Source organism: Centroberyx affinis, unplaced genomic scaffold, assembly GCF_046629955.1.
Source record: "Centroberyx affinis isolate AG114_WGS23_722 - 3 ecotype Tasmania unplaced genomic scaffold, CSIRO-AGI_Caff_v1 ptg002237l_1, whole genome shotgun sequence".
In the NCBI taxonomy this organism is placed as follows: Eukaryota; Metazoa; Chordata; class Actinopteri; order Beryciformes; family Berycidae; genus Centroberyx; species Centroberyx affinis.
In genome coordinates, this window is record NW_027280533.1 from 159401 (window position 1) to 184219 (window position 24819).

The following is a 24819-nucleotide window of genomic DNA, read 5'->3' on the forward strand; positions in this document are numbered from 1 at the left end:
TCACCCTCTTCTCTCACCCCACGATCTCTCATCTCCTCTCTATTATGTTCTGTACTGGCTGGTCCTACCCTTCTTTCTGCTCTCTCTCCTTTCCTCTCCATCTCTCTCGCTCTCTCTTTTTTTTCCCCCTCACCCTCCTGATCTCTCTGCTTCGCTGGGCTGCAAAGCCACATTCCTTTAATTATGTTGTCTGTGCCGGGCAGTGGGCTGCAGGGGGCCCAGGGCCTGCTAACCCAGTTGCTGAGCCGGAACAATGGCGACATGACCATAGCATGCTGGGGGAGCGGCGTGCAGATTGTGTGTGTGTGTGTGTGTGTGTGTGTGTGAGGAAGAGAGAGAGAGACCCCTGAAAAACACATCACGACAGTTGCCTGGCTGGATTGGGGCAGCTCACGGTTACACATTCACAGCACTTAACCTGACAGACATTTCACAAAGATGTCTGCAGCCTGCAGCTGACCAACACTTACAGAGACAGTCTGTGGATACTGTGGACCCTAAATCACATTGTGATGTTACTGCAACACTGAAATCAAATCTGTGATAAAAACACATCTGTATGAGATCAAAATTGGTTTGGGCTATTGTAAAATTTAACCTCTTGGAAATGCACACAGAGGACAGACAGGCTGTGACTTTTGGGATGTCATTGTGGGTGGTGGGGTGGTGGTGGTGTGTGTGTTTGGGGGGGGGGGTCGCCAGATGGCCAGCCCTACCCCATTGTCACAGATGCTTCAGACGCTCTATAGTGCACCCTGACCATAGCCAGCAAAAACAAACAACAGCACAAGGAGAACAAATCATACTGTAAGGCATCTCTCTGAACTTGAATAAACATTATTCTGCATCTATTACCAGCTGGCCCTGACTTGCCTTTCAGGGCTCCGTTTCCACAAACCACGTCCCACTCAATCGCTTCACATCCGCAGGTCGATATTAACATATTTTGCAAGCATGGACTTCAGTTTGCAGTCGAGGAGTGGGGCCGTCACCGTCGCCCCTTCCCAGGCCCCCTGCGGTGGGCACAGCGCCAGGCAGACAGATCAGCGCCCCGGCCCCAGAGTGGGCCACAGGCAGCGGGGAGAGGTATGACTCAGCTGGCCGCCCTTGACGGTGGACCCCAGGGGGTACTTGGGGGATTAGTGGGGCTCTGCAGGCAAGGGGTGAGACGCCTATACAACCAGGCTAAACTGAGCACCTGCCTGCCAGCCTGTTGTGGTCTGTCCTGCTACAGCATTTGGATAAAGGAATGTCTACACAACATAGCTTTAAATGGTTTAATGCACAGCCTTCTGAGTTTTGAAGCATTCAAAACTATCTGCTGATCTTAAAGTATTTGAAACTGTTTTTCCCTCATGTTTAGACTTGAGTTAGTCATATTCCAACAGAGTCCAGCACAGCAAGGTGCCCAGAGAAACTATGGTCAACAGAAGAGAACTCTGACACAGTTGAAAGGGTTCCCAGCCCTCCGGAAATGTCCAAATAAATGTCTGTGAACCAAGCACTGCTTAGCAACAGGGCCTCAGCCTCTCTCCATGGGAAAAGGGGAGACATTTTCTGGGTTCTCTGCCACTCCATGAAGCAGTGCTGCACCATTCTGACATAACTGGGTTAACCAGTAAATATCTTTTCTAACCACCTGAAAGACAAGTGAGACATATATTTTCAATGATTTCCAATAGTCTCTGGCTGGGCTGAGTGGATTCCTATAGTCTTACATTTGCTCTAAATGTAAAGGTGCTCTTAATCTCTCTCAACAGCCACTTTATTAAAATGACAATGCTGTCATCACTGTGTGCTTTTGGCTGCTTAAGAGGAGGAGCTAGCCTCAGCTGAAACTCAAACTGCTTTGACAAATCACAGCTGAGAGGAGGAGGTGCTGTCCAGGTAAATATAACAAAGAAAAATATAACAAAAGAAAAAAATAATACAGTGGCTTAAAACATTGAATGCGAAGAATCTGAAAATACCATCTCCACCTCCTCTAAGTAGCAGAATGCCACTAGTGTACAGACTGGGGACTGTGATCTCATACAGAGATTGGATGCATTTAGAAAGTCTTGGAGTGAGGTTTCACCTAAGCCTCTATAAAAAGCTGGAGAAATCCCAGCTAACTGGCAGCGGAGTGACAATCAAGAAAGGAGTGGGGATTCTAAGGAGAAACGCAGTTGAAAAGAGAAAGGTGTAATTACTGTAAGCAATGATTTCTAGTGCTGTGGCAGTGCAGCATCGTGGTCTAGATGTGGGAGGGGACCAGTGGAGCACCAGTGTACAGAGCAAGCAGTTCTGCTCAGCCTACACACTACAGTATGAGTGTGTGGACAAAAGGTAAGGCCTTGAACAGGCCTTACACTAAGCTGAAATCTAAGGCAGGAAAGGAGTGCTGTGGAGCCTGTCTGCCTTATGGGGTTCTCACTGGAGAGACAGTGTCAAGATAAAGAAGTTCTAGGGATCTAGAGAAAATTTTTGTGCCCTGGTTTCAGTTGAGAACATAGAGACCCTTGCTCCAGTGAAAGCCAGGCTTAATGAACAGAGAAACGGCCTGCAGATAAAGGCATCCAACCATCAACACAAAGCTCCCACCCTGGGGCTGCTAGCCATCCTCTATAGGCTGTGCATTCTGCACCATCACTGCACAAAAGGATATGTACATTACAAGGGTTATGTAATCACATGCATTCAATAATACATCACAGATACATCAATACCGAATCCAGTCCTTCCTTCCCCAAAGTCACTGGTCTGGGCCACATTTGGTCCACCACAGTATTCCATCACCAAAGGTGGGCAAGATATGCTATCCATAAAAATGTAATTTATTGAAAAATCAAAGCATGATGGTTTAAGCATATAATGTTACCGCTGCTTTGACTCCATTAAAGTCTCTTTCCTGTTCTAATGTCAAGAGGTTTGAAGCATGATAATCAGCTTTTCACTGCCTGCTGTGTGGATGGAAGTCATCACAGAGGTTATGTCAGCTTTGTGCTTTGTTGGGCGGACTATAAGGTCACACACACAAACACACACACACACACACATCACAAGCAGGACTCAGGAATGCTTAACAGCTGACCAACAGAGTTCTACAGGCATGTAATCTAACCTCTTAAACTCCATGCCCACCAGCTACACACTTGGGGACTTTGGCTTTGAGGTTTGGGTCAAACCCTGTCAGTCCCCTGTTAAGTATGAACTGGTTGCATCATCCAACAGGTCAACAATATTAACCAAGTCTGGTGCACAAACAGGAAAGATGGGAACTAAGCAGCAAAAATGACTAATCAGGCAAACAGGATCTGAGAGACCAGAGAAGAAAAGCAGATGAATGGAGTTAGGAGTCTGGAGTTATTTTTTAATCAAGCACCAGTATTCTGACAGCAAGTCTGAAAGAATTTCAGTTATTTGAGCAGACAGCTGTTGCTTATCAGTGGAAACAAAGGACTCTGTTAAGGCAGTTTGGTTACAGTGTGACTCAGCACGGGCCTCCCTGAGTTGAGAGACGGGGCTGGGGTCAATTCTTTCTCCATTTAAGCAGTCTCTTTTGAAAATCAGGAGAGTTTTTTGTTGCCATAAAAGGATCATGTTTCTAATCTACTGGGAAATAGCCAAGAATGGATACTCTGGCATCAATAAATGAAACAGTTTTTTTTAACTTTTTTGCTCTATTTTGAATTGAATTAATACAAAGTGAATGGATCACAACATTGTGAGCAGTGAGAGATATCAACCAACTGTAGGAGAAAAGCTAGAAATATCACACAGAAGGGGTCAGTAGTGAAAATATACTAGGGGCAAGTAGAAGTCTGACTTATTGGCCCGACCGGGCAAGTGGAAAAAATTCTTGACGTTGAATTCAAATGGGCAAAACGTGTTGTTTTCAATACAAGTCCAAACTCAACACAAAAAACGTACCTATGATCTATGTCACAAAATTTCCTTTCAAAATTCGGATTCTTTTACATCTTCGTGCCAACAGAGATTGTCAGTTGAGCTACAGAGTTTCTGAATACGTGCTATGGATATTTTGGCCTGGTGGACACCAGCCTTGGTGCATGTCATCAGGGTAAGCCTTTCATTAATGAGCCTCTCTTCCTAATGCTGGTGCCATAGATCAATGTTTTTAAATCTTTGTTGCAGTGGAAAAAACCTGAGTCATCTTGAGCTAAGGGTGAGCCAGTTTTGGACATGAAACCTGAGTAGGCTAAGTCCTCTCTGAACCAAAGAACTGACACTGTTAAAGGAAAAATCCACCCCAAAGCAATTTAACACTATTGGTGAAGTACCTTGCATTTCTGGGTCCATTTTATCATTTGGTGGTGTATGTTTCATGGTAGGCTACATATTTCTCCACCTACAGTAGCCTCAACAGACCATGAAGCAACGCAGCCACAGACATGACTCTCACTTCTTCTTGACTGGAAAACCTCTCAACTCAGCTATCAGTATCGCTATTGCTCTCTCCACACTACATTGTAAACCCTAGAGCAATATGTCAATATGTTCAGGCACATTCCCTGGGGGTTGTCAAAAGGCATCCTGTGAAATGTAGGAAATCACTAACTTAAGCAGAAGTAGACGAGGCAGGTTAAGGGAAAGTGGGTACAACAAAAAGGATCCGCGGGTGGATTTTTCCTTTAATGATTCTCACCGAGTGACATCAGGCCAGTATAAGGCTGGTGGTTTGGCAGGCCATCCATGGGGACACTACTCTGATGATACCTCATCCACACTAAAGTGATCAAATGAATACACAGCATCATCATTAACCTTTAAAAGCTCATGACCTCATCCCTTCAGCTCCCAAGCGTCCATCTCAGGCGCCTGGGTGGGAAACCACAAGAATACCTTCAGTGGCAACAATGGAGAGAGATAAACTGCAGCTCTGCTCCTTTTAAACCTAACGTCACCTTAACCCTTATGACTAGCCCCAGACCTTAAAGCAGAGACAAGGCAATGTGAGTGAAGAGGGATCAGATCTCTCCCTCCTACACCCTGCCCAAAATTCAATCTAGTTTAGCCAGGCTAATTTCTGTCTTTGTGGCTGGGCCTCTTAGAGTGTGTGTGTGAGTGTGAGTGTGCGCCCCTCGGCCCCTGCCTCCTCCCTGGGTCTCAGGTGGCCCACAAGCTCCCTGTCTAGGCTATTCCAGGAATGCATGTCACTAAGTGGGTCATAATCACAGGGGAAATTGGCTGCTTATGTAGGACATGATGGCTTATTCATTAATGGAAAATTGTTTCTTAGTCTCATGAATGCAGAGATTTGAGTATGAAGTGGTATGGTTAAGATTTGCAGAGGTTTTGGTTAGCATGGTCCGGATTAGGTTAATAAGCATACTATATGTGCAATGCAACCGTGTATGGAATTCCTCAGGGCTGACCCAAGTGGGCGAAGAAAAACAAAATATGCACTTTGGTCTAGGGCTGCAATGATTATTTAAGATAATCAACAATGTTGACAATAAAAAAAAAAAAACACCAATTAGCATTGCTCATTGTTGATTCATCATTCACCATTAAGATATTCAAGCTTACTTGATCTCTCACTTTTTGTTGTATGCAGGCAGAAGTGCTGAGGATGAGGATCCTTTAAGCAAGCCTTCAAGAGAAAGACTAATGTACAGCAAAGTGTGGGAATGTAGTAATGTGGTAACATGCAAGCTGTGCAATACTGACTCGGCTTCCCAAAGCACTACAATGTGCTTATTTGACACATTTAGCCAGCCAGAATTAATGCGAATGAATGAATGAATGAATGACAACACAAATTATATGCTTGTTATTATGACATGTTAAAGGTATACTATACAATTTTGAACATTGGTGGTTCCAAACGGCCAGGTTGCTGGATGCAGTGCCTATCTGTGATTGCTTTGTACTAAATGATACCAGAGGGAGGAGAGAGGCAAATGTAACGTTTTTGACAAAAAGTGGAAATGTCTTCCTATGAGGTAATTAAATACCTTGTATTTTTCTTTAAAGATGCTCATTAAAAATGTACATTTTCCAGTTGAAAAAATAATAAAGCAAGCTAACCTAATGATGATGAGTTATGAATTGCCAATACTCACATAGATGAGGCCGGAGTAGTAGCGGTCCTTGAGGTTGTGCAGCACCGAGGCCTCGTTCAGACAGGTGAGCTCGGCCATGTCCTCCACCTTGCTGAACTTGGGCGGGTTCATCTTCTGGATGTCGTCCTTGTTGACCACCGCCTTCTTCCCATTCTCTGCCAGCTCCACCACCACCTCATCCCCACGCTCCTCGCGGATGCTGGCAGCCTCGAAGCCGTGGCGCTCTGAGGGGATCCATACTAGCTTCTTGGCGGTCCAGTCGGCCTGCGTGGCCGGGTTGTAGACCACGGCGCGGTCCACAAACAGGTACCGCTCCGGGTCCTCCTGCCCACTCCGCTGTGACATTACTGCGGCGAACCAGAAGCAGAACACACTAGGCCACCTGCAGCGAGGAGACAAAGCATGAGGTTCACTTGACAAACTCAAAGGTGCTATCATTAAAATGAATGCAGGCATCCATGTCACTCGGTAGACTCAAGAGCAACAGTCCTGTCACCACTGGGGTTCAAGTAAGTTGTGCAAAGACCTTTTTAATTAATGACCATTTGTATTACAGCTGGTACAAAGTCCATGATGACATTCTATGTTTAATGGTAAAAGTGGTGTAGATATATTTGGAAGAAGCGTTAAATCTACATGCTAAAAGTGAATAGTAAAAATGTACAGCAGGGGCAGAACTTGTGTTCTAAGGCATTGAGGAGCCATCTTAACAACTGGATTCAACCGTGGGGAGGTACCATTGTGTTTAATATTTTGCCATTTTCAGGTAAGATATCCATTCAACACAACCAGAAACTAAGGGGGTGGTAGAGCAGTGGTAACCTAAATGTTAGAGAGGTGGTCTAAAGAAGGCTATGGAAGGGGATGTCTAGGTCTTAGTGTTGATCTATATCACTTAAACAGAAAGTTCTGTGTTCAGTTGTAAATCAAAGGGGATAGCTCTGAAAAATGTCTATAAGTGGTCATGTTTAAATTTTCTGTAACCAACCACACACACCAAAATGTGTTCATAGTCTCTCAGACCATCCGCAGCCTGTCTCATTATCCAATGTTTACATAAGAGCCCTCTGAATAATAAGATTTTGTAAACAGTGACAGGATAAGCATGAGGAGCGGCACCCTTCTATGACACTCACCATTTATGAGGAGAAAAGCTAATTATTTTTTCTGACCATCTGATGGGAATTTGAACTCTAACATGTCATGTGAATAATTTGTATCTTTTCTTTCTGGAATGTGTCTTTCCCTTGCTTTGGGGCTTTGGGAATGGTTTATTTTGGTTCACAAAGACTGCTGTGTGCATTTGCAGCCTTCAGACCTCTGTCCCTGTGCAAAACCATTCAGCCAGCTTCACCATTTAACATTTCCCTGAAAGTCAGGGGAAACCCTGGTCCTGTTGTGTAATCACATCCATTTTTAACCTACACCAAAGCAATTTACCTCAAAGATAGATGGCTCTAGCCTTCCATATTGTATGATACCATGCGACTGTTGAGTGATATGAAACCTATTAGATAATCTAACCATGGTACTGTATTACAATAGAAAAGCATTATACTGTCAATTTATTAAGACTGCAGTAGTGTGTACTGTGTAAAGATATGAAGTGCATTCAATAACATACTTCAGGCACTTGTCACTTGATGCCCCAAACAACTGATGCAATGACAAGTTATATCAAAATATAATATTAGTCATTCATGTATGATACACCAAGCTCTTCAAGCACTTGTTAACCACTCTAGTTTGCTTCCTACTAAACTAAAACAAACCTCAGCTGATGTCTGCCAAGAGATTTTTAGCCTACAATCAAGTCCCATGCTTACAGTACGTGCTGGTTAGTTAAGGATCTGGGTCAGGTCACGGGATGGGGGATCAGGGTGGCTGCCTCCAGGACTAAGCGGGCTGCCGTGTCACTGAATCCCCTAGCTAACTCAGACCTGGAAAACAGTTACTTTCATCATCCTACCAGCCGCAAGCCTCGGTGAAATGTATCATACCATGTCCCCAAACGGCTATTTTGACAAACAAGTGGCACTTCTAGTTAAGAAATTGCAGTTAGCTATGAGAATGGCTTGTAACCGACTGATGCCCCGGCCTGGCCAAACAACTGCATTGGCTAACGTTAGGTCAGCTAGCTAACGTTAGCTCAAAGTTGGCGTGCTGTGCTTGATATCCCACCCGCTCAAAGAGATGCATACAGGGGGTTGAAAGCAATGCAAGTAACTGAACATCATAGGGAATCGATATTGGTGCGTTCATAGGTTTTGCGATTGGAAAGCAGAAAAACACTAAGTAGACTAACGCTATCTTGCTTGCAATTGTGAGTTTTGGAGATGAAGTGAAGTAAGCAGCCTCCTCAGGCAAAACCCCATCATGGGTGTGGGTGGCTCAAAAGATGTCTGGGTGGGGATAAAAGCAAGCGGACAATGAGCACACTGCTACGCTGTAGTTCTGACAGATTTCACCTCTGAAACAGGTATTTGCAACTCAAATGTTCATTTTTAAATAGATTTAGACATAATTCAGTCGCAGGTTAGCCTTGCGGCGCCGGCTAACGCTAGCAAAGCTGATGGTCCTCCATCATTGAAAAGTCATGGCACAATAATCCGCTAGCTACTCCTGCTAACCACTCCATCCCTAAAACTACGCGCTAGCTGCCTGTATCTTTTCTTCTGGACTTACCAGGCGCAGCAGAAGAAAAAACCCGTCTAAGAATTTATCGGTATCCAGCAGATAAATGTCGTAATCCTTCAATGTCTGTTAAAATATTCCCTTCTTTCGCCCGTTCTCTCATCAGTGGTACTCCCCCACCATCCAGCACCCTCTCAACCGAACTCTCGCCGGGCAGGGAGGGATGCAGCGCGGCACTCGTTTGGGGCGCACCCACAGCCCAAATCTGGAATGTGATTGGCTCTCAAAGACCGATGCCTAGCCGCGATTGGTCCAAACTAATTTCCATCCGAAAACTTTGATAGTTGATTGCCGCTCAAGCTGCCAAATGTTCACCTGCAGCCCGGTGGATGCTGCTGCGGCTGACTCATGAGTTTGCCCTCCTATTGTTTTTCATTTCACCATCATGCAAACATTTTTTTATTGGTCAGTCATTGAAACCAAATGAAGATGAACTGAATCTTTCACCATTCACCACTACCATTCCTTATCTCCTCACTTTAAGCCACCGCGTGGCACTATTGTCAAAATTGCTATAAATCAATTTAGCCCCATGTCATGGGAGGATATTTAGATTGGTCAATATCTAACCCGTAGTCAAATATGAGGAATATAACATATAGGATAATAGAAAAGCCGGTCAAATTAAATGCCATGTTTTCCTGCTCCTTTGTTTGGCTCTGCTTTGACATTTAGGCTGGCAATCACTTTAATGTGTGTTCAAATACTGCCCTCTGTTGAATAAAAGCAGACACTGCTACCGTCTGCCACGTGCGTCCATGTAAATTGGCTTGGTAATGAAGAGGCGCAAAAACGCAATAAGTTGCCTCAGTCAGCAGATGTCAGAATAACCTAACAAAACACACTGCAGAGAGCCGAGAAACTGATACTTCAGCTCTGGTACCCAAATAATCTCCATCATGAAATCAAATCATATCTATGCAAGGTTAGGTTAGGGGCAAGACAAACACAATGCTAAGAGAAAGTAATAGGAGGTAGAAAGGAATAGAATAACAGCTAAGCAGAGAAATAGTAGAGCAAATAGAGAGAGTAGAGAGGGTAAAGGGTGACCTGGAGGTATGGGGGTGGTTTCACAGACACACACACACACACACACACACACACACACACACACACACACACACACACACACACACACACACACACACACACTATACTTCTCTTTCATTTTCTACACTTCTCTCACACACACTTCCCCTTTATTTCTCCCCCTCTCTCTCTCTCTCTCTCTCTCTCCCTCCCCTCCCCCTCCCTCCCTCTATCTATCTATATGTCTATCTCTTTCTTGCTCTCTTTCATTCCCGCTGTGACGCAGATGCGGTGATGACTCACCAGCAGGTCTCCGGGGACAAAATATTTTCTCTGCTCCGTCCATCTGAGACGGACCTGCGTCACTCACCGCTGCATTACGAGCGCTCATTAAGCTCAAGTACCACAGGGAAATGTCAGACATAAGATGGCCAAATCCCCCACCACCACCACCACCACCATCCTCCCCTGTGTGTGTGTGTGTGTGTGTGTGTGTGTGAGATTGGTGGAGCTTGACCACAGTGGGCCCAGGCTTCAAGAGATTTTATGTTCCCTCCACTTTCCTCCCTATATATCTCTGTGCTGCTCTTTGGGTCCTATTGCATGGTGATATGTGTGTGTGTGTGTGTGTGTGTGTGTGTGTGAGAGAGAGAGAGAGAGAGAGAGAGAGTGAGAGAGAGAGATGGGCAAAATTTTCACGACGGCACAGCAATTTTGTTATTTTCAAAATACTCAAACTACATATATTGAAACAGTGATTTCTCCAAGCATCCATTGCTCTACCTCCTGTCTCAGTCAAGTTAAAGCCGTGATTGCAAAAGAGAAAAGGTTTGAGACCAGGAAATTGCAACTGTCTTTTTTGTCTGTGTACAAACGGGATGTGCCACCTAACCGTCATCTTTGGGTTTCGATTCCAGATTTTGAAGAGTTTCACACCTGAACAGCCCACAACATGAGATGCATGTTGAGGGTGGATGACGCTCCTTGATCAAGACATTCTGTACTATCCAAACTTCAAGTCTGACTCATCAATAACAGATCAGTCGCTTGTTTTTTCATCGCATAGTCTCATCAGCCTACTATCACAGCTTTGAGTTATTCAAGTAGCCCCACAAGGCCAAAGATGTTTTTTTAAATGCATTTTCTCTGATTAAAAAATCTAATGTTTGAGAGGAAGTATATGCAGCCCTTAGAAGTATTTTGTTCTAAATTATAGTTATAGAAATCAAATGCCTAAATACACTTAAGTAATGCCATACGCTGCATTTATTGGAAATACTGCCCATCTGTGTGTGTGGTGTGTGTGTTTTGTGTGTCCCTGGGTGATGTAGTATGCTAATTGCGCCTGCTAATAATTCAAGTCCCGTCTCAGCACTGAAACAAACAGAGCGACCATAGGAAATTGGTTCATTCAGTCTCTCATCCTTAGTAGTCTGCCTCCGCCCCCCCCCCCCCCCGGTGACCTCCAGCACAGCCAAACAAAACCATGGCTTCACTTGGCTTTGACAGCGGATGATGCTGCTGTGCATACTGTCAGTGGGTGAAGAGGAAGGCATTTTATGTTGTGTGATAGCATGGGGATCTCCTTCATGCAGTACCGCCACGCGATGACGTTAATTAAAGTCCACAAAGTCCACAGTGGAGCACTAGCGAGGAGGACCTACTGAGCCATGTAATTTCCTTGTCAGTTTAACTCCTCTACTCCCTGCCTAGAAGAGCAATGGGTGCATTTGAAAATTTCCATAGTAACTAACCTTTGAAAATGACTAGTTACAGCAGCTGTAGCGGCTCCAGTGAACTGTGACCCAGACTGGGCACAAACAAACAGCAAAATTCAGAGGTCGTTTTTGCTTTTCATCCCCAGTTGTCTTTAATTTTAACTCACATACTATGATGCATGTCCCATTAGTCAACTTTGTTTTTCACAACGGTGGCAACAGAGCAGGGAAACACAACAAACTGGCATCTGGGACATGAAGGATTCAAAATTGTTAGGGTTAGCGACAACTGGTCTATCTTTAATGATACTACCAATTGCATAGCAAAGAAAATAGAGCAATTCTATGTCAAATCCAACACATATGTACAGTAGTTTAGTTTATGTAGACTTTACACCTGACCCCTGACCCCAAGTCAAAAGAATCGACTGTCACCTCTGGATTTTGCGTTTTTATTGGCTTCCATGATCATGTCGAAACAACAAGAGCAAGAAATAAGACACAGGTTCAAATTACCTTATTATCCCAGTAATCAAGCTGATGACTGTATTGACATGGGCATCAACTTTCTGAAGACCCGTTTCATCTGAAATTGCTGAAACTTTACACTTCACCACTCCGTGGCTAAACCTTTGTAAGTTGCACTCCTCCTTTTGCCCAGAGAGAACATGCCTATCCCTGTGAGGAAACAAATGTCAGTCTTGTGAACCATCTAGAACTTGACAAAGTAAATGTATTTGACACCAAGAACACACAAAAACCTGAAGATTTTGTATCTACTCTTGACTAATACCTTCTGCCTGCCTGAAGGAAATTCACCTCCACTGTACAGTAAGTGCTCGATACAGTAGAAAGCAGCAGACAGTCATTATTAGAGTAACACTAAAGGTCTTGGTGTGACTATTTGATCCTGCCTTTTGGTCATCTGATTGTGGCTTTATTATTCTATGGTCTATAATGTGATTCACAGGATTTTGTAAACAGTTCTGACAAGGTGGGAGTATGCCGGAGGATGAATCAGGTCTGAGTGCCCTGTGAGACGAGGGGCGGTGGGTGTAACCAACAGAGCCACAAAATATCTCTATCTGTACCCACAGATCCTGGTAATTACCAGGTCTCAACTCCTTCCACTGACAAACACACAACGGGAAAGTGGGCGTTCTGTCTAAACACAGACAGAGTTCAGCTCTCAGTTCTCTGCATCCCTACAGACTTAAAAGTATAAAATTATTTGTAAAGGTCTCACACACAAATCTTCTCTGTTCTTTTTCAGTTGAGCTGAAAGAGAGCAGATATAAAGGCAATGGCTGATCAGACTGGGGCAGAGAAGGCAAAAGCTGGAGGCACAGAAGGGCTGAGTCACAAGTTTAACATGAAATATGGATACAGGTTTCAGTATGATTGTGAGTATAAGGCATGTTTTCTCAATAAAGTCATCATCATCACCTCATAGACCACAAATCCATAGATACAGGGGCTTGGTATGAGTAGACAAGAGTGAATAAATTATAAATAATAATATTTTTTTTATTTTCTATGGACCATGAGTCTGCAATAATGATGAAAAAAAAAATCCTTGTATTCTGACTTGCAATAAATTCGGATAAACTTCTAATATATTCAGCAGCACAGTGGTGAGTGGGCAATTCCTCCTTTGGAGGATCAAAAGAGTTTAACAAAAAACCCACAATGTTGTGTTTAATTTATAACTGAGTGATGTAGTTCAGTTTTAATTCACATTAATATTGTAGCTTAGGCCATACAAATTTTAAAAGGTGTTTAACAGATGCTCCACGTCACGTTTGTCCCAGCTTGAAAAAAACAAACAAAAAAAACAAAAAACAAAAACAAAACTAAACCCTCAGTCGGTGAACATTCCATTCCTTGATTGGATGTAGCTCAGCAAAGTTCAATATGAAGTTTGTGATTGGACCGATCAAATACACTTCAATTCACTGTCACTGTATTTCTGTTCCCTGGTTTTGTATTTTGTAGTAGGTTTGTCAGGGTTTGTCACTGACTAGGATTTTTAAATGCATAAAACGAAAGGTAACATTGCACTAAAGTTCTATTAAGTTTGATTATCCTACAACCACTACTGTATTGTGCTGTGAACATATTTGTCAAATCCCACTAATAAGATTTTTTCCTATAATAAAAAGTTGGGTGCTGGATATTTTGAACAAACGTTTTCGAGACCAATGTACCAACAACTCACAAATCCTGTTCCTGTGAAGGTCCGTATTAACACTGCAAAGACAGAGACTGTGAAAATGTTCTGCAGGATGTGAGCTCTCACCACTGAAACTCAACAATCACCTTGGTTTCAAAACCAGATACTGTATCTGGTGAAAGTCTGTAGTAACATAGAGAGTGAATAATGAATAAGCTTGAACATACCAGAATAAATTAGGACACAAAATTGAATAGAAGCACTTCAATTTACTTAATTAGCTGTTGGCAAATAGTCAGACATCACGTCATATATTATAAGCTAAGATCACCTTAGTGCTCAGTGAGGCACAACAAAACAATAATTCAGTAAAGAAAATAGTGGGAAACATCACATCACTCAGCACTAATTATGTCAGGTGCTCTTTGTAAGTATATAATTTAGTATATTATGTTTGTACACTTTGAAGTTACATTGTGTTGTTACACTGTTGTAAGTACATTATGTATCAGGGAGATTTTCATCAGGTACCTACACAGTAATATTGTGTGCTTTCACAGGTTAATATGCTAGAAAAAGGCCATTGTAAATTGCTACCCAGGTTTCTATTTACTACATGGGTTGATGCACAGGTTGTGTTGGAAAAGAGAAATTGTACACCTGAAAAGCTGACTTGAAGAATGAATAACTTCAGAAAAGTTATTTTCCTGAAGTATCCCCTCAGATTTGATAGTAGGTAAGGTTAGAGTGAGCTAACTTGTGGCCTAAAACAGTGAGTGCAATAGGAATTAGCAATTAAATAGTCAAAGATGTTTTACACATAAAAAATAAAATAGGGTAACTTAAGACAAATTCCAAATATTCAGTTATGTTTTTTAATCATGTTTAGTTTATAAACCATATACAAAGTTACAAAGGCCATATACAAAGGCCTGAGCTTCATCTGATGAATCATAATGCAGCTGACAGAATGCAGCAGAGTTCACAGAATTCAGAATGTCAGTGTCATAAAGACAGACAGACCTGAAGACAGACTCAGACTCACAGTTTCATCTCTGATCGCTGTTCACCTGCACACTGAGACAGAAAACTCACGTTGCATTCAAATGAATGACAAACATCAACAACAACATCTGCCTTTTAGAAAGGAAACCATGGAGAGTGATTCCCATCTTGGTAAGCCACATGCATTTTTAATTTTATTATTTAACATAAAAAGATTAGTACAGAGGATTTTGCTAAAGAGGTAAACAAGAGACAGCCCAGGATAGACTAGTTGTTTGTGTTGAAGGATTTACATTTGTGTCCAGTTCTTCCTTAGCTGTATTCACATTGTAAACTCACAGTTAGTTTGGCCGTTGTAGCAAACTATGATGAAAGGCATAAGATGAAGCTATGATGAAGCATGTTGACCTTGAATGAAGCTACACCAGGTGGCCTCATGGTTATTTGTTTCATTAAGATGTTGCCATTGCATTTCTTTCAGCATCCATGCAGATGGTCGCTCGACTCAATGCCCTTAATGACGATCGCCATGAAAACATCAACTGCATGTTTGCGAAAGTCCTGAATAAGGAGCGTTACCTTTATGCTGAAGCCTCTAGTTTCTCTGGAGGTCCTGCTGAGCTGGACTGTGATCTTTCACCTCAGTCTGCTGTTGGTCTCGGCTCCAAACCTGCTTCTGGATTTGAGAGCCTCAATATATGGGAACCAATAGTCAGCACAGCTTCACCAGCATACAAACTGCTCTTGGATATGGACAAAGGAGACCTTCCTACCACAGAGAAAGAGTCTCCTCTCATGATCAAGGAAAATGCTGGAGCTTCCATCCACCCAGCTCAGCTTGTTGAGTCTCAGTCCAACCTGCTCCGCCTTGTTGAGGCTCCAGTGACTGATGACATCAAACTCATTGAGAGACTGAGTCAGCTTCAGCGCTCCCCCTTTGGTTTTGATGATGACTACCACCTGGAGGCAGTTGGACAGAGATACCTCTATGCTCCCCCATGTGACTCATCTGGATTTGTGGCTGACTGCTGCTCACCCTGTGGATCCACTCTGGGCTGCCTGGATGAGTGGGAGCCACTGGTCAAATCCTACTGTGACTTGAAGAAGGAGGGATTTGGTGAGGAGCTCCTCTACGCTTCATCACATCTCTCTAGATTTGTGCTGGACTACTCCCCACAGCATGGGCTGACTCCTGACCATCTGGACAAATGGGAACCAGTCCTCAGCAGCACTGATTCTCACCTGATGCAGTTCCTCTCTCTCCTCCTGGAGAAGGAGGGAATTGATCAAAAGCACATCTATGCCTCCTCATCAGTGAGTTCTACATTTATACCTGCCTGCGCTGCACACCATGCCCCTATTCAAGATAACCTTGATGAATGGGAGCCAATCGTCAGAGCTGACTCTAAACTGATGCTGTTCCTCCAAGACTTGGAGAAGGAGGAAAAACAATGTCCTGAAAACTCTGTCACTGTCCTGCATGAACCTGAATGTTGTTCCACTGACAACCAGGCTGACCACCCTCCACCCATTCAGGAGGCTGAAGCTTCATGTTCAACTTCTTCTCTTCACCGTGTGTGTGAGGCTGTTGTTGACATCAAGGCTCCTACCAGTTTCCTCCATGAGGCCAAGGACACCAAGGATCTGTCTGGTCTGACCCTGGAAAACACACTTCCACCCATCCAGCTGGTCGAACCTGCAGGACCTCAGAGTTCCAGTGCCAAAGACAGCCTGTCTGCAAAACCAAAGAAGAAGAAGCATGGCTTCTTTTGTTGGCTGTCCCGCATATTCCAGAGGAAGAACAAGAAATCTGCAACAGCAGAGACGCCGCTCCAACAGACCTGCCAAACAGGAGATGAGCCAAAGCCCTGCTTGACTGCCCTCTCACCTGCAGTCCACTTCTAAACTGCTGTCATCTTCCTATCCACTTTACAGTATCAACAACTGAATCATATTATTTCAATACAATTGTTTGCACCCTACTGTTACAGTGTCTTTGCACATTTCTTCACAACACACCCTTATTCATGCAGATGTGGGTAAGCTGTAGCCTAAAGCAGTGAAAGTGTGATGGAATTAGTAAATATATGTTGGCCATTAACATTTTCTTTACCTCCATTACTAACAATATAATCAATATTTATTAATATTGTGGCTGTTTTTTCACTGAGAGACCGTTTTGCTAAATATGCCACTTGATTTCTGAAAAATAAAACAAAAAAAACATAAAATTATTATTATTCTTATTCACTATGATGAAGGCTGATATTTATCAAAATATCAACAACAATAGTTTTCTCAATAGTTTCTTTTTTGTTTTCAGGATTTTTTTGTCCAGTTATGTCAGAATAGCACATATAGGCCGATGGAAATAAAGCATATAGCAGTATATTGATAGACAAATACATAGATAATGAACTACCAATCCAAGAATGGACTACAAGCAAGAATCTTTTGCTATAGAGCTGGCTAGTCACAAGGTAATCCCGACATCATCAAGGTTCCAGAAATGTTCATTTATAGCACTCATGTGTCAAACGATTAGAGAGTTTACAGTGCAAGAGCAATGGATAACTAAATTGAATTTGCATTTTGAAATTTGAGAAAAGCGAGAAACAAAATCCTGCATAACAGGCTTAGCTTGGTAAAGGATTGCAATTTACTCTACTGTAGTAGGCATTATGGAAACATGTCTGATGATAAAGAAGCTGAGATTCAACACAGAGGTTGAAACAATCACAATCCCTGATGATAGCAGTTACATAATGGAGGGGTGGGAGGATGTGTGTGTGTGTGTGTGTGTGTGTGTGTGTGTGTGTGTGTGTGTGTGTGTGTGTGTGGTGACATAATTAGTTGAAGGAATACTGAGGGCAGTGGGCAATCAACTTTATCTCTAAAATTTGCAAAGACCAAACAAGTTTTGACTTAATTTTGACCCTTCCTATTTAGTCTCCATACACTTAACTGGGTCAAATTGATCCAAACATTGTATCTGTGATATAAACATGCTGGAGCGGCTTGCCTATGCTCAAAATGAGACTTTTTTTTCTTTTTTACATCACAGTAATTGAGGTAAGCAGAGAGGGTATCATGCTGAAATAAATATAACCCTAACCCTAACCCTGTAATACTTTTCAATTTTGTTCAAAAACTGAAACAGGTCAATTTGACCAGCAACAATACAGGGCATCTCATTACAAACCTAAAACATTCAATCATAATTAATCATAATGTTTTGTTGCACTCATATCACAAAAATATCAAAAATATTTATATTCAGACATTTCATGCTGTTGATGAAAGACTTGTTAAGTTGTGTTACATTGTAGATCTTTGCTTGGCCATTCCCAATACAAAGTGAACGCTGAGTGTCACTGTCCATGGATTATTATCTTTGTATACAGGTAAAATGTGGGTCTTATAGTTTTTCTGTTTTATGAACTAAACAGTTTCAGTTGTTTTATCATTGTTCCCTTTTTTAGCCCTTAAAATGCAAAGTAGACATTCAATACTTTACATGACAAAAAGTGGTTAGAATAAACAATGTCAAAAGGAAGATGTGCTTCTCCACGTGTTTAATTTCTGAGTTTTCATCCCCATTTGCATGTTCTGATAATAATCAAAGAGCAAAATGGGCCATAGAGATTGATGATGAGTGCTTTTTTTCCCCCGCTCGCTTGCCTTTTAAACACGAATCTGTTAAACACCTAAATAAATTTACTTGGCCTTAATGGCTACATAGGAGAATGTGATGTTGACTTCAGCTCCCTACATACAGTAGTGTATGAGGAGTATTCCTGACAGCACCCCTGCTCTCCCATATTACCTGTGTAAATCCTGAACACAGCTCATATTAAACTGGTATATCATTGCCTTTTGAGACAGTTGGATCAAAGAGAAACAAGGTTCAGTAAACATGCTAGGACAAACTGGTGAGCTGAAATATCAGTGTCTGAAACACCTGAATTATTGTCACACACTCAGTGCTGTGTATGTGTGTGTGTGTGTGTGTGTGTGTGTGTGTGTGTGTGTGTGTGTGTGTGCCGTGACAGAGGGCAGTTTTCTGTTTGTGTCTAGCTTTCTTTTATAATTGGACTCCCACAGAGCCAAAGTCATAGAAGTCTGTATAAGATGGCAGTGGTGGTGTAGACCAGTATTACATGGTGCTCTGGCCTCTTACAGCAAGTCTGGTTATGTTTACTGTCCACAGTCAATGTCCACCATTTGATTAAAGTGATAACTTTTCTTACAAATGAATGATAGCACAGAATTCAATCACGTGACTTTTTAATGTTTAGTAGGTAACTTAAGTCCTTGGTTGAATGTCTTAAGAAGTTATCTAAGAAGAAATTTTAGGAAGTTCTTAAATTCTTTTCACAAACTCTTGGTTTCTTACTTAGGAACTTCTCAAGTAGGGCCTACCTATCATCCACGATGTAAACAAGCAGAAGGGAAGGGAAACTCTTTTCAGTTAGCTATACAGCAACGTAACCTTTGTTGGTTTGAAAATTTAAATCCACTTGCACAACCTTTAAAAGGAAATCATTACAGGTATAAACGGTATCAGCTAATGCTATCATATGCTAACTAACCTCTGCAGTCTAACAGCTAGCTAGCTAAGCTTAACAATAAAATGTTGATCTTAAAATGTAAGATACAGTAAGTAAAACTACTGATGCTTTGAAATACCTACTGAATTGTCTAAAATGTGTTTGAATTAATGAATTAGAGGCTTATCTTTTGACTGCAACAATCTTAAAGTTACAAAAGAATTAAGAACAAATTTGAGAACTTTGCTTTCAAGAATCCCATTTATCCGTTAAGTTTAAGTTTTTTTTCTCTGGAAGCAAAATAAGCAGAATGTTGAGAAACTATTTTGATGAACTATTTTGATCAACTTTTCTAAACTTTTTTCAACAACTGTTTTTTTCCCAAGAAAAAAACAGTGAAAAGATTTTTTTTTCCCCCAATGGGTACATAGCTTTTCAAAATGGGATTCCTTATATACAACCAGTTGCTTTTACACAGAGAAACATTGAGCGAGAGCTGAAAAGTCATATTTGACAATCTCAGTACCACACAATCTCATCCCCCCCCCCCCCCCAATAGATTAATGTTAGACCGTGTTCAATTTCCTTCTGGACCTCGGCTACAGCGCCGTTTCTCTGGATGTGAAATTAATGTCATTCAGAACCAAAGTCACTGAGCCTCTATGAGCCAACACTGTACTGTTAGAGACCGCTTGGAGCCTACTGGACAAGCACTCTGCTGCCTCCGGATCCTCTGCTTTTCAGTCCAACTTCTTAATTGAAAGCCACTCTAATCTAATGTTACAATTCATGAAGGATTCTATCGATATAGTGCACAGGGCCTCGTGTCTGATTGACAGCTGTTGGAGGTTCCCATCATTTGAACCTTGGAGTGTAGGACACAGAACCCTACATGACAGTCTGTCACTCATGCAGGATAATTAAGCGCTTTTCAGCCTCTTGCTAACTCTGCAGGATGTTGGCCTGTTGCTAAGAAACAGCAGGGAGCAGAGGGTGTGTGAGAGCAGCTAATTGGTTGTATAGGGTCCATGTTATAAGGTTACTATTCACCCCCCCCACACACACACAGAGTTCTGATATGTGTGTGTGTGGTCTGAGTGAGTGTATTAGATATAAAAAGAGAGAGAGAAAAAGACAGAAAAGTCAAAGACAAAGTAAAGCAAGACAGAACGAAACAAAACTTTTCCATAGTGAAGCTAATGAATGTGTGTGTGTGTGTGTTTTTTTTTACAAAATGTCTGAAATGATTTAATTCAGTCAAGCTGTAAGTCGGTGCACCGGTGCATTAGAGAACAAAGAGTAAAAATAGCCTTTACTCTTGCTGCAGTCTACTAACTAAAAGAAAATTTTTTTTTTTTATTCCAGCCCACACAAGGTCTAGTCAAGGTTTTGAAGCCACACATACTTGAAAGCAATGCTTGTACAAGGAGAAGCAGAGATTATTTAACTCTGGTGGTTTTTAATCAGCCGGCGTATCAGAGTGGGATTGATTGGTATTTTAGGGCAGTGGGTTTCGATCCTGGAGTCCTGTTGGTTTTTCTAGCCATCAAATCAGGGGCTGATTCACACCTGGGATGCCAGATGAATGCAATTAACTGCAATCAACTTTTGGGGATATTATTGTCAATCACTTCTCCACTGAAATCTAGCATCAGCGTTGGGGAATAATTGCATACTAACACCTGCATCCCTCCTCAAAAATCACATATGACTATACTGATATGTGCTTTTTTTTTCAGTGGTGGGGCTGCAGCTCCTTGTTAAAGAAAATCCAAATTATTGCATCATAGCTGGTACCAAACAGGCACATGGTGTGTGTAGCTGCATCTGCTAGATACTCACAGATTATTCTTTACAGCCAGAGAATGGCCTGCATGGAGTTTTGCCTGCACCAACAATTTCAACAGAAAATGTCAGCTGTAGCATGCAGTCCACATACTTCCTTCACTGCCATAATTCATAACTATAGCCAATGCGTATGGGTCTTTGTCCCCATGACAATGTGTATGTTTGCCTGAAGTCGGTGGAGAATGAGTCATCCAACAGCACTGCAATGCAGCTGCACACACTCACAGGAGAGGGAGATGAACCCGGTGCTGTGTGTGAGTGTGTTTGTGTTGTGTGTGGCAATAGTAAGATGCCTCCATTAAGTGTTCTCATCTGACACCTGTTGCCATGACAATGACATGGGCCACTGTAGCCCCTGTGTAAGAGGTCAAAAGTCAGCTGGATAATCTATGACAGCCAGTGATCATCATATGGCAAACAACCACCAATATAAGCAGAAATCACTTATATAGAAAGGTATTAATTGAAGATTCTTTCCTTTTAAAAGACCCAATCGTCATATAACTTACATTACTTATGACTATTTACCATGATTTATGCTATGAATTTATATCAGAGAGTTATGTCAGCCTAAAAAAGAGTGCAAACTGAATTTTGAAGGTTTTACCATCCACTACATCCCAGACATTTATCCCTTTATTTGGCTAAAAAATGGCTTTTTGGAATCCAGGGATCCCTTTTAAGGCTTTACAGCAAAGTCTGAAATGAAGCAGTCGAGTCTGCACACTTTGCAAAGGATTCTACATCAGCAAACATATTGATACCCAGCTCTTAATGATGTCTATTGGCCGGGGTAAAGTTTACCATGCGTGCTGACAAGGACCCAACAAACCCCATGCAGGATAAGAAGGTGCTTTTCAGCTCCTTGCTAACTCTGCAGCTCTTGGGCTGAATTCAGTCTTTATACTAACAGCTTATCACCATCAAGGCTGCTCCCTCTGCCTGGCCGATATGCTTTCTAGACACCCAGGTCATTTAGCTGCCAATGCGAGATATATTATTTTACCTGTTCAGTCGCTTTATTTGTAATCTGTCAGGAACAGATAACCCCTACATTTTATGTTTTGTATTTCAGGCATTTAGCCAACACTTCTTATCCGGCATGACTTTTTGGCACGGCGAGCGCCAAAGCATAATAAGCTTCAATTCCTCGACGTTACAAGCAAGCCGTCGTAAGAAGTGCAAAGGGTCAAAGTCACAGAGCATCTGGGAGCCCGGCCAGGCAATAAATATCCCAGCGTCTTTAGAATGCTTGGGTGTTTTTGGGAAGCACAGGGTAAAGAAATAAGAGCTGGGGAGAAAAAGAGGAGAAGTATATATAGACAAGACAGGAGGATGTAGAGGAGGGAGATGGGGGTGAGAGGGACGAGAGAGACGAGAATCGTTTAAGAACAGAAAGTAAAGTTAAATACTGGTGGATTTTGCCCTTTCAGACTAAAAGCACAGTGTGAGACTGCTCTCATTAAGGCACGTTGGTGATATGAAAATGTATTCTTAAACTATGAATAGCTGTTGGAGGACGCAAAACATACTCTCCAAGGTTAGACATTTTTGGCATTTTTCATAAGATGTAATAATTTGAATAGGTTTTTGCAGTGTTTGAGGCTCTTAGATACATTTTCAGGTAATTCATAAAGTACATTTGTACTTGCTAAACTGCAGGCTAACAGTTTGAGTTACTACTGTAAATAATGCTTCCTGACTCCTGACACCGTGCCGCCCATTTATGGTTTTGGTAAAGACATTTGTCACACCTTCAACTGTGTGGTCATGGACTGGCAGAATGACAGATAGCTACACACAAAACACACACACAAGACATACAAACACACACACAGCTAGTCACCTAGGCTGTCAATCTGTCTTTGTTTTGCATGAACTCATAAACTCTACTAATCAAGTGTATTCATGATGTGTGGTTGCCTCAGGTGCAAAGCTCGCTCTGTGTTGGCTACTTTGGCAGAGTATTTTTTGCAAGCAAACCCACATTTGCATGAAGTTGCTGCTGACATAATGAGAAGGAGATAAGCAGGGAGGCAGACTGAGGACCTGGCAACCTGCTGCATCCTAATCATCTGATTATTTAGCTGGACATGCCAGGGAGTGTTTTGAGGACACACTGGGAGGGAGGCAAGGATGAAAGAAGGAGTGGAAGCAGAGAGAGAGAGAGAGAGAGAGAGAGAGAGAGTGGGGGGAGGGAGGGGTAGACAGGGCATGACTCAGAGTTTCGTTTTTGTTTTGTTTTTTGTTTTCGTTTTTTTGAAAGAGAGAAAATCAGTTTTGTTTCCTGTTTAAGGGACTTCAGGAGGGTGTTAATGGGACGTGGCAACCTGCCAAGTAAAGGCGCCAGTACTGCCCACATGCTCATTACCAGTGACTGTGATTTTGAGTGTTGTTGTCGTTTAGAAACCTCTGGACTGGAGAGAGATGACACATGCCACCACAGAATTAAAAATAGATTGCAGTAGTTTGTTGGTCCATGAAACACGGACACCACCATCAGACACAGAGAGGCAGGGAGGCAAGGAGGGTAAGAACAAAGTTTGGGAGGTATATTGTGTTATATTTACTAAACATCATCATCATCATCATATTACTCATCACCATCATTGCCATCATCAGTGTCATCATCATCACCATAAGCAACATCTGCGCTACCAAAACTCATGCAGCACCACTGCCACCATTGTCGTCGTCATTATCATCATCATCATTGTCATCATCACCATAAGAATCATCTATGCTCTGAAAAGTCATGCGACATCATCACCACCATCATCATCATCGTCATCATCATCATCATCATCATCATCATCATCATCATCATCATTGATATCATCATCATCATCATCAACATCAATCAATATCATCATCACCATCACCAATACTGTCATCATTATCAACATCAATCATTATCATCATCATCATCATCAACATCAATATCATCATCATTATGAACATCAATCATATCATCATCATCATCATTGATATCATCATCATCATTATCACCATCATCAATATCATCATCGTTATCAACATCAATCATATCATCATCATCATCAACATCAATATCATCATTATTATGAACATCAATCATATCATCATCATCATTGATATCATCATCATCGTCATCATCATTGATATCATCATCCTCACCATCAGATATCATCCTCACCATCATCAATGGTGATATCAATCATATCATCATCATCATTGATATCATCATCATCATTATCACCAAAATCAATATCATCATCATTATCAACGTCAATCATATCATCACCATCATCATCATCATCATCGTCATCGTCATCATCAATATCATCATCATCATCATCATTATCAACATCATCATCATCCTCAACATCATCATCATCATCAATATCATCATCATCATCATTATCAACATCAATCCTCATCATCATCACCATCATCATCATCATTATCAACATCAATCCTCATCATCATCCTCATCATCATCATCATCCTCAGCTCCCTACAGTGATCCACTTATCAGCTCCTCACTGTATAAATCTCTGATCACACAGGTCATGTCTGTCTTTCTGCACATGGCAGCACAGACAGCAGCCGGCTCCAGCTGCCTGCTAGTTGGCCCCTCGCTGCTCAGATGCCAGTGGATTGTTAATTAGCCAGGACAGCCAGTACCGGTCCTGCTAGGATCAAAGAAGTCTTCCGAGCTCCACCAGAACAACATGAGCAGGGTTTCTGTAAAC

At 42.0% G+C, this 24819-nt stretch overlaps 1 protein-coding gene across 1 annotated transcript in view; it reads right to left on the reverse strand.

Moving 5' to 3' along the window:
• Nucleotides 1–8887, reverse strand: part of LOC139655338 (myosin-10-like) — a 56906-nt gene extending 48019 nt beyond the window's left edge. The window contains exons 1-2 of the mRNA XM_071532719.1: nt 8754–8887; nt 6069–6450 (exon numbers count right to left, since the gene is read on the reverse strand). Coding sequence (XP_071388820.1) covers nt 6069–6413 — 345 coding nt within the window. The 5' untranslated portion in view covers nt 6414–6450; nt 8754–8887. The remainder of the gene's footprint in view (nt 1–6068; nt 6451–8753) is intronic.
• Nucleotides 8888–24819: the final 15932 nt, after the last annotated feature.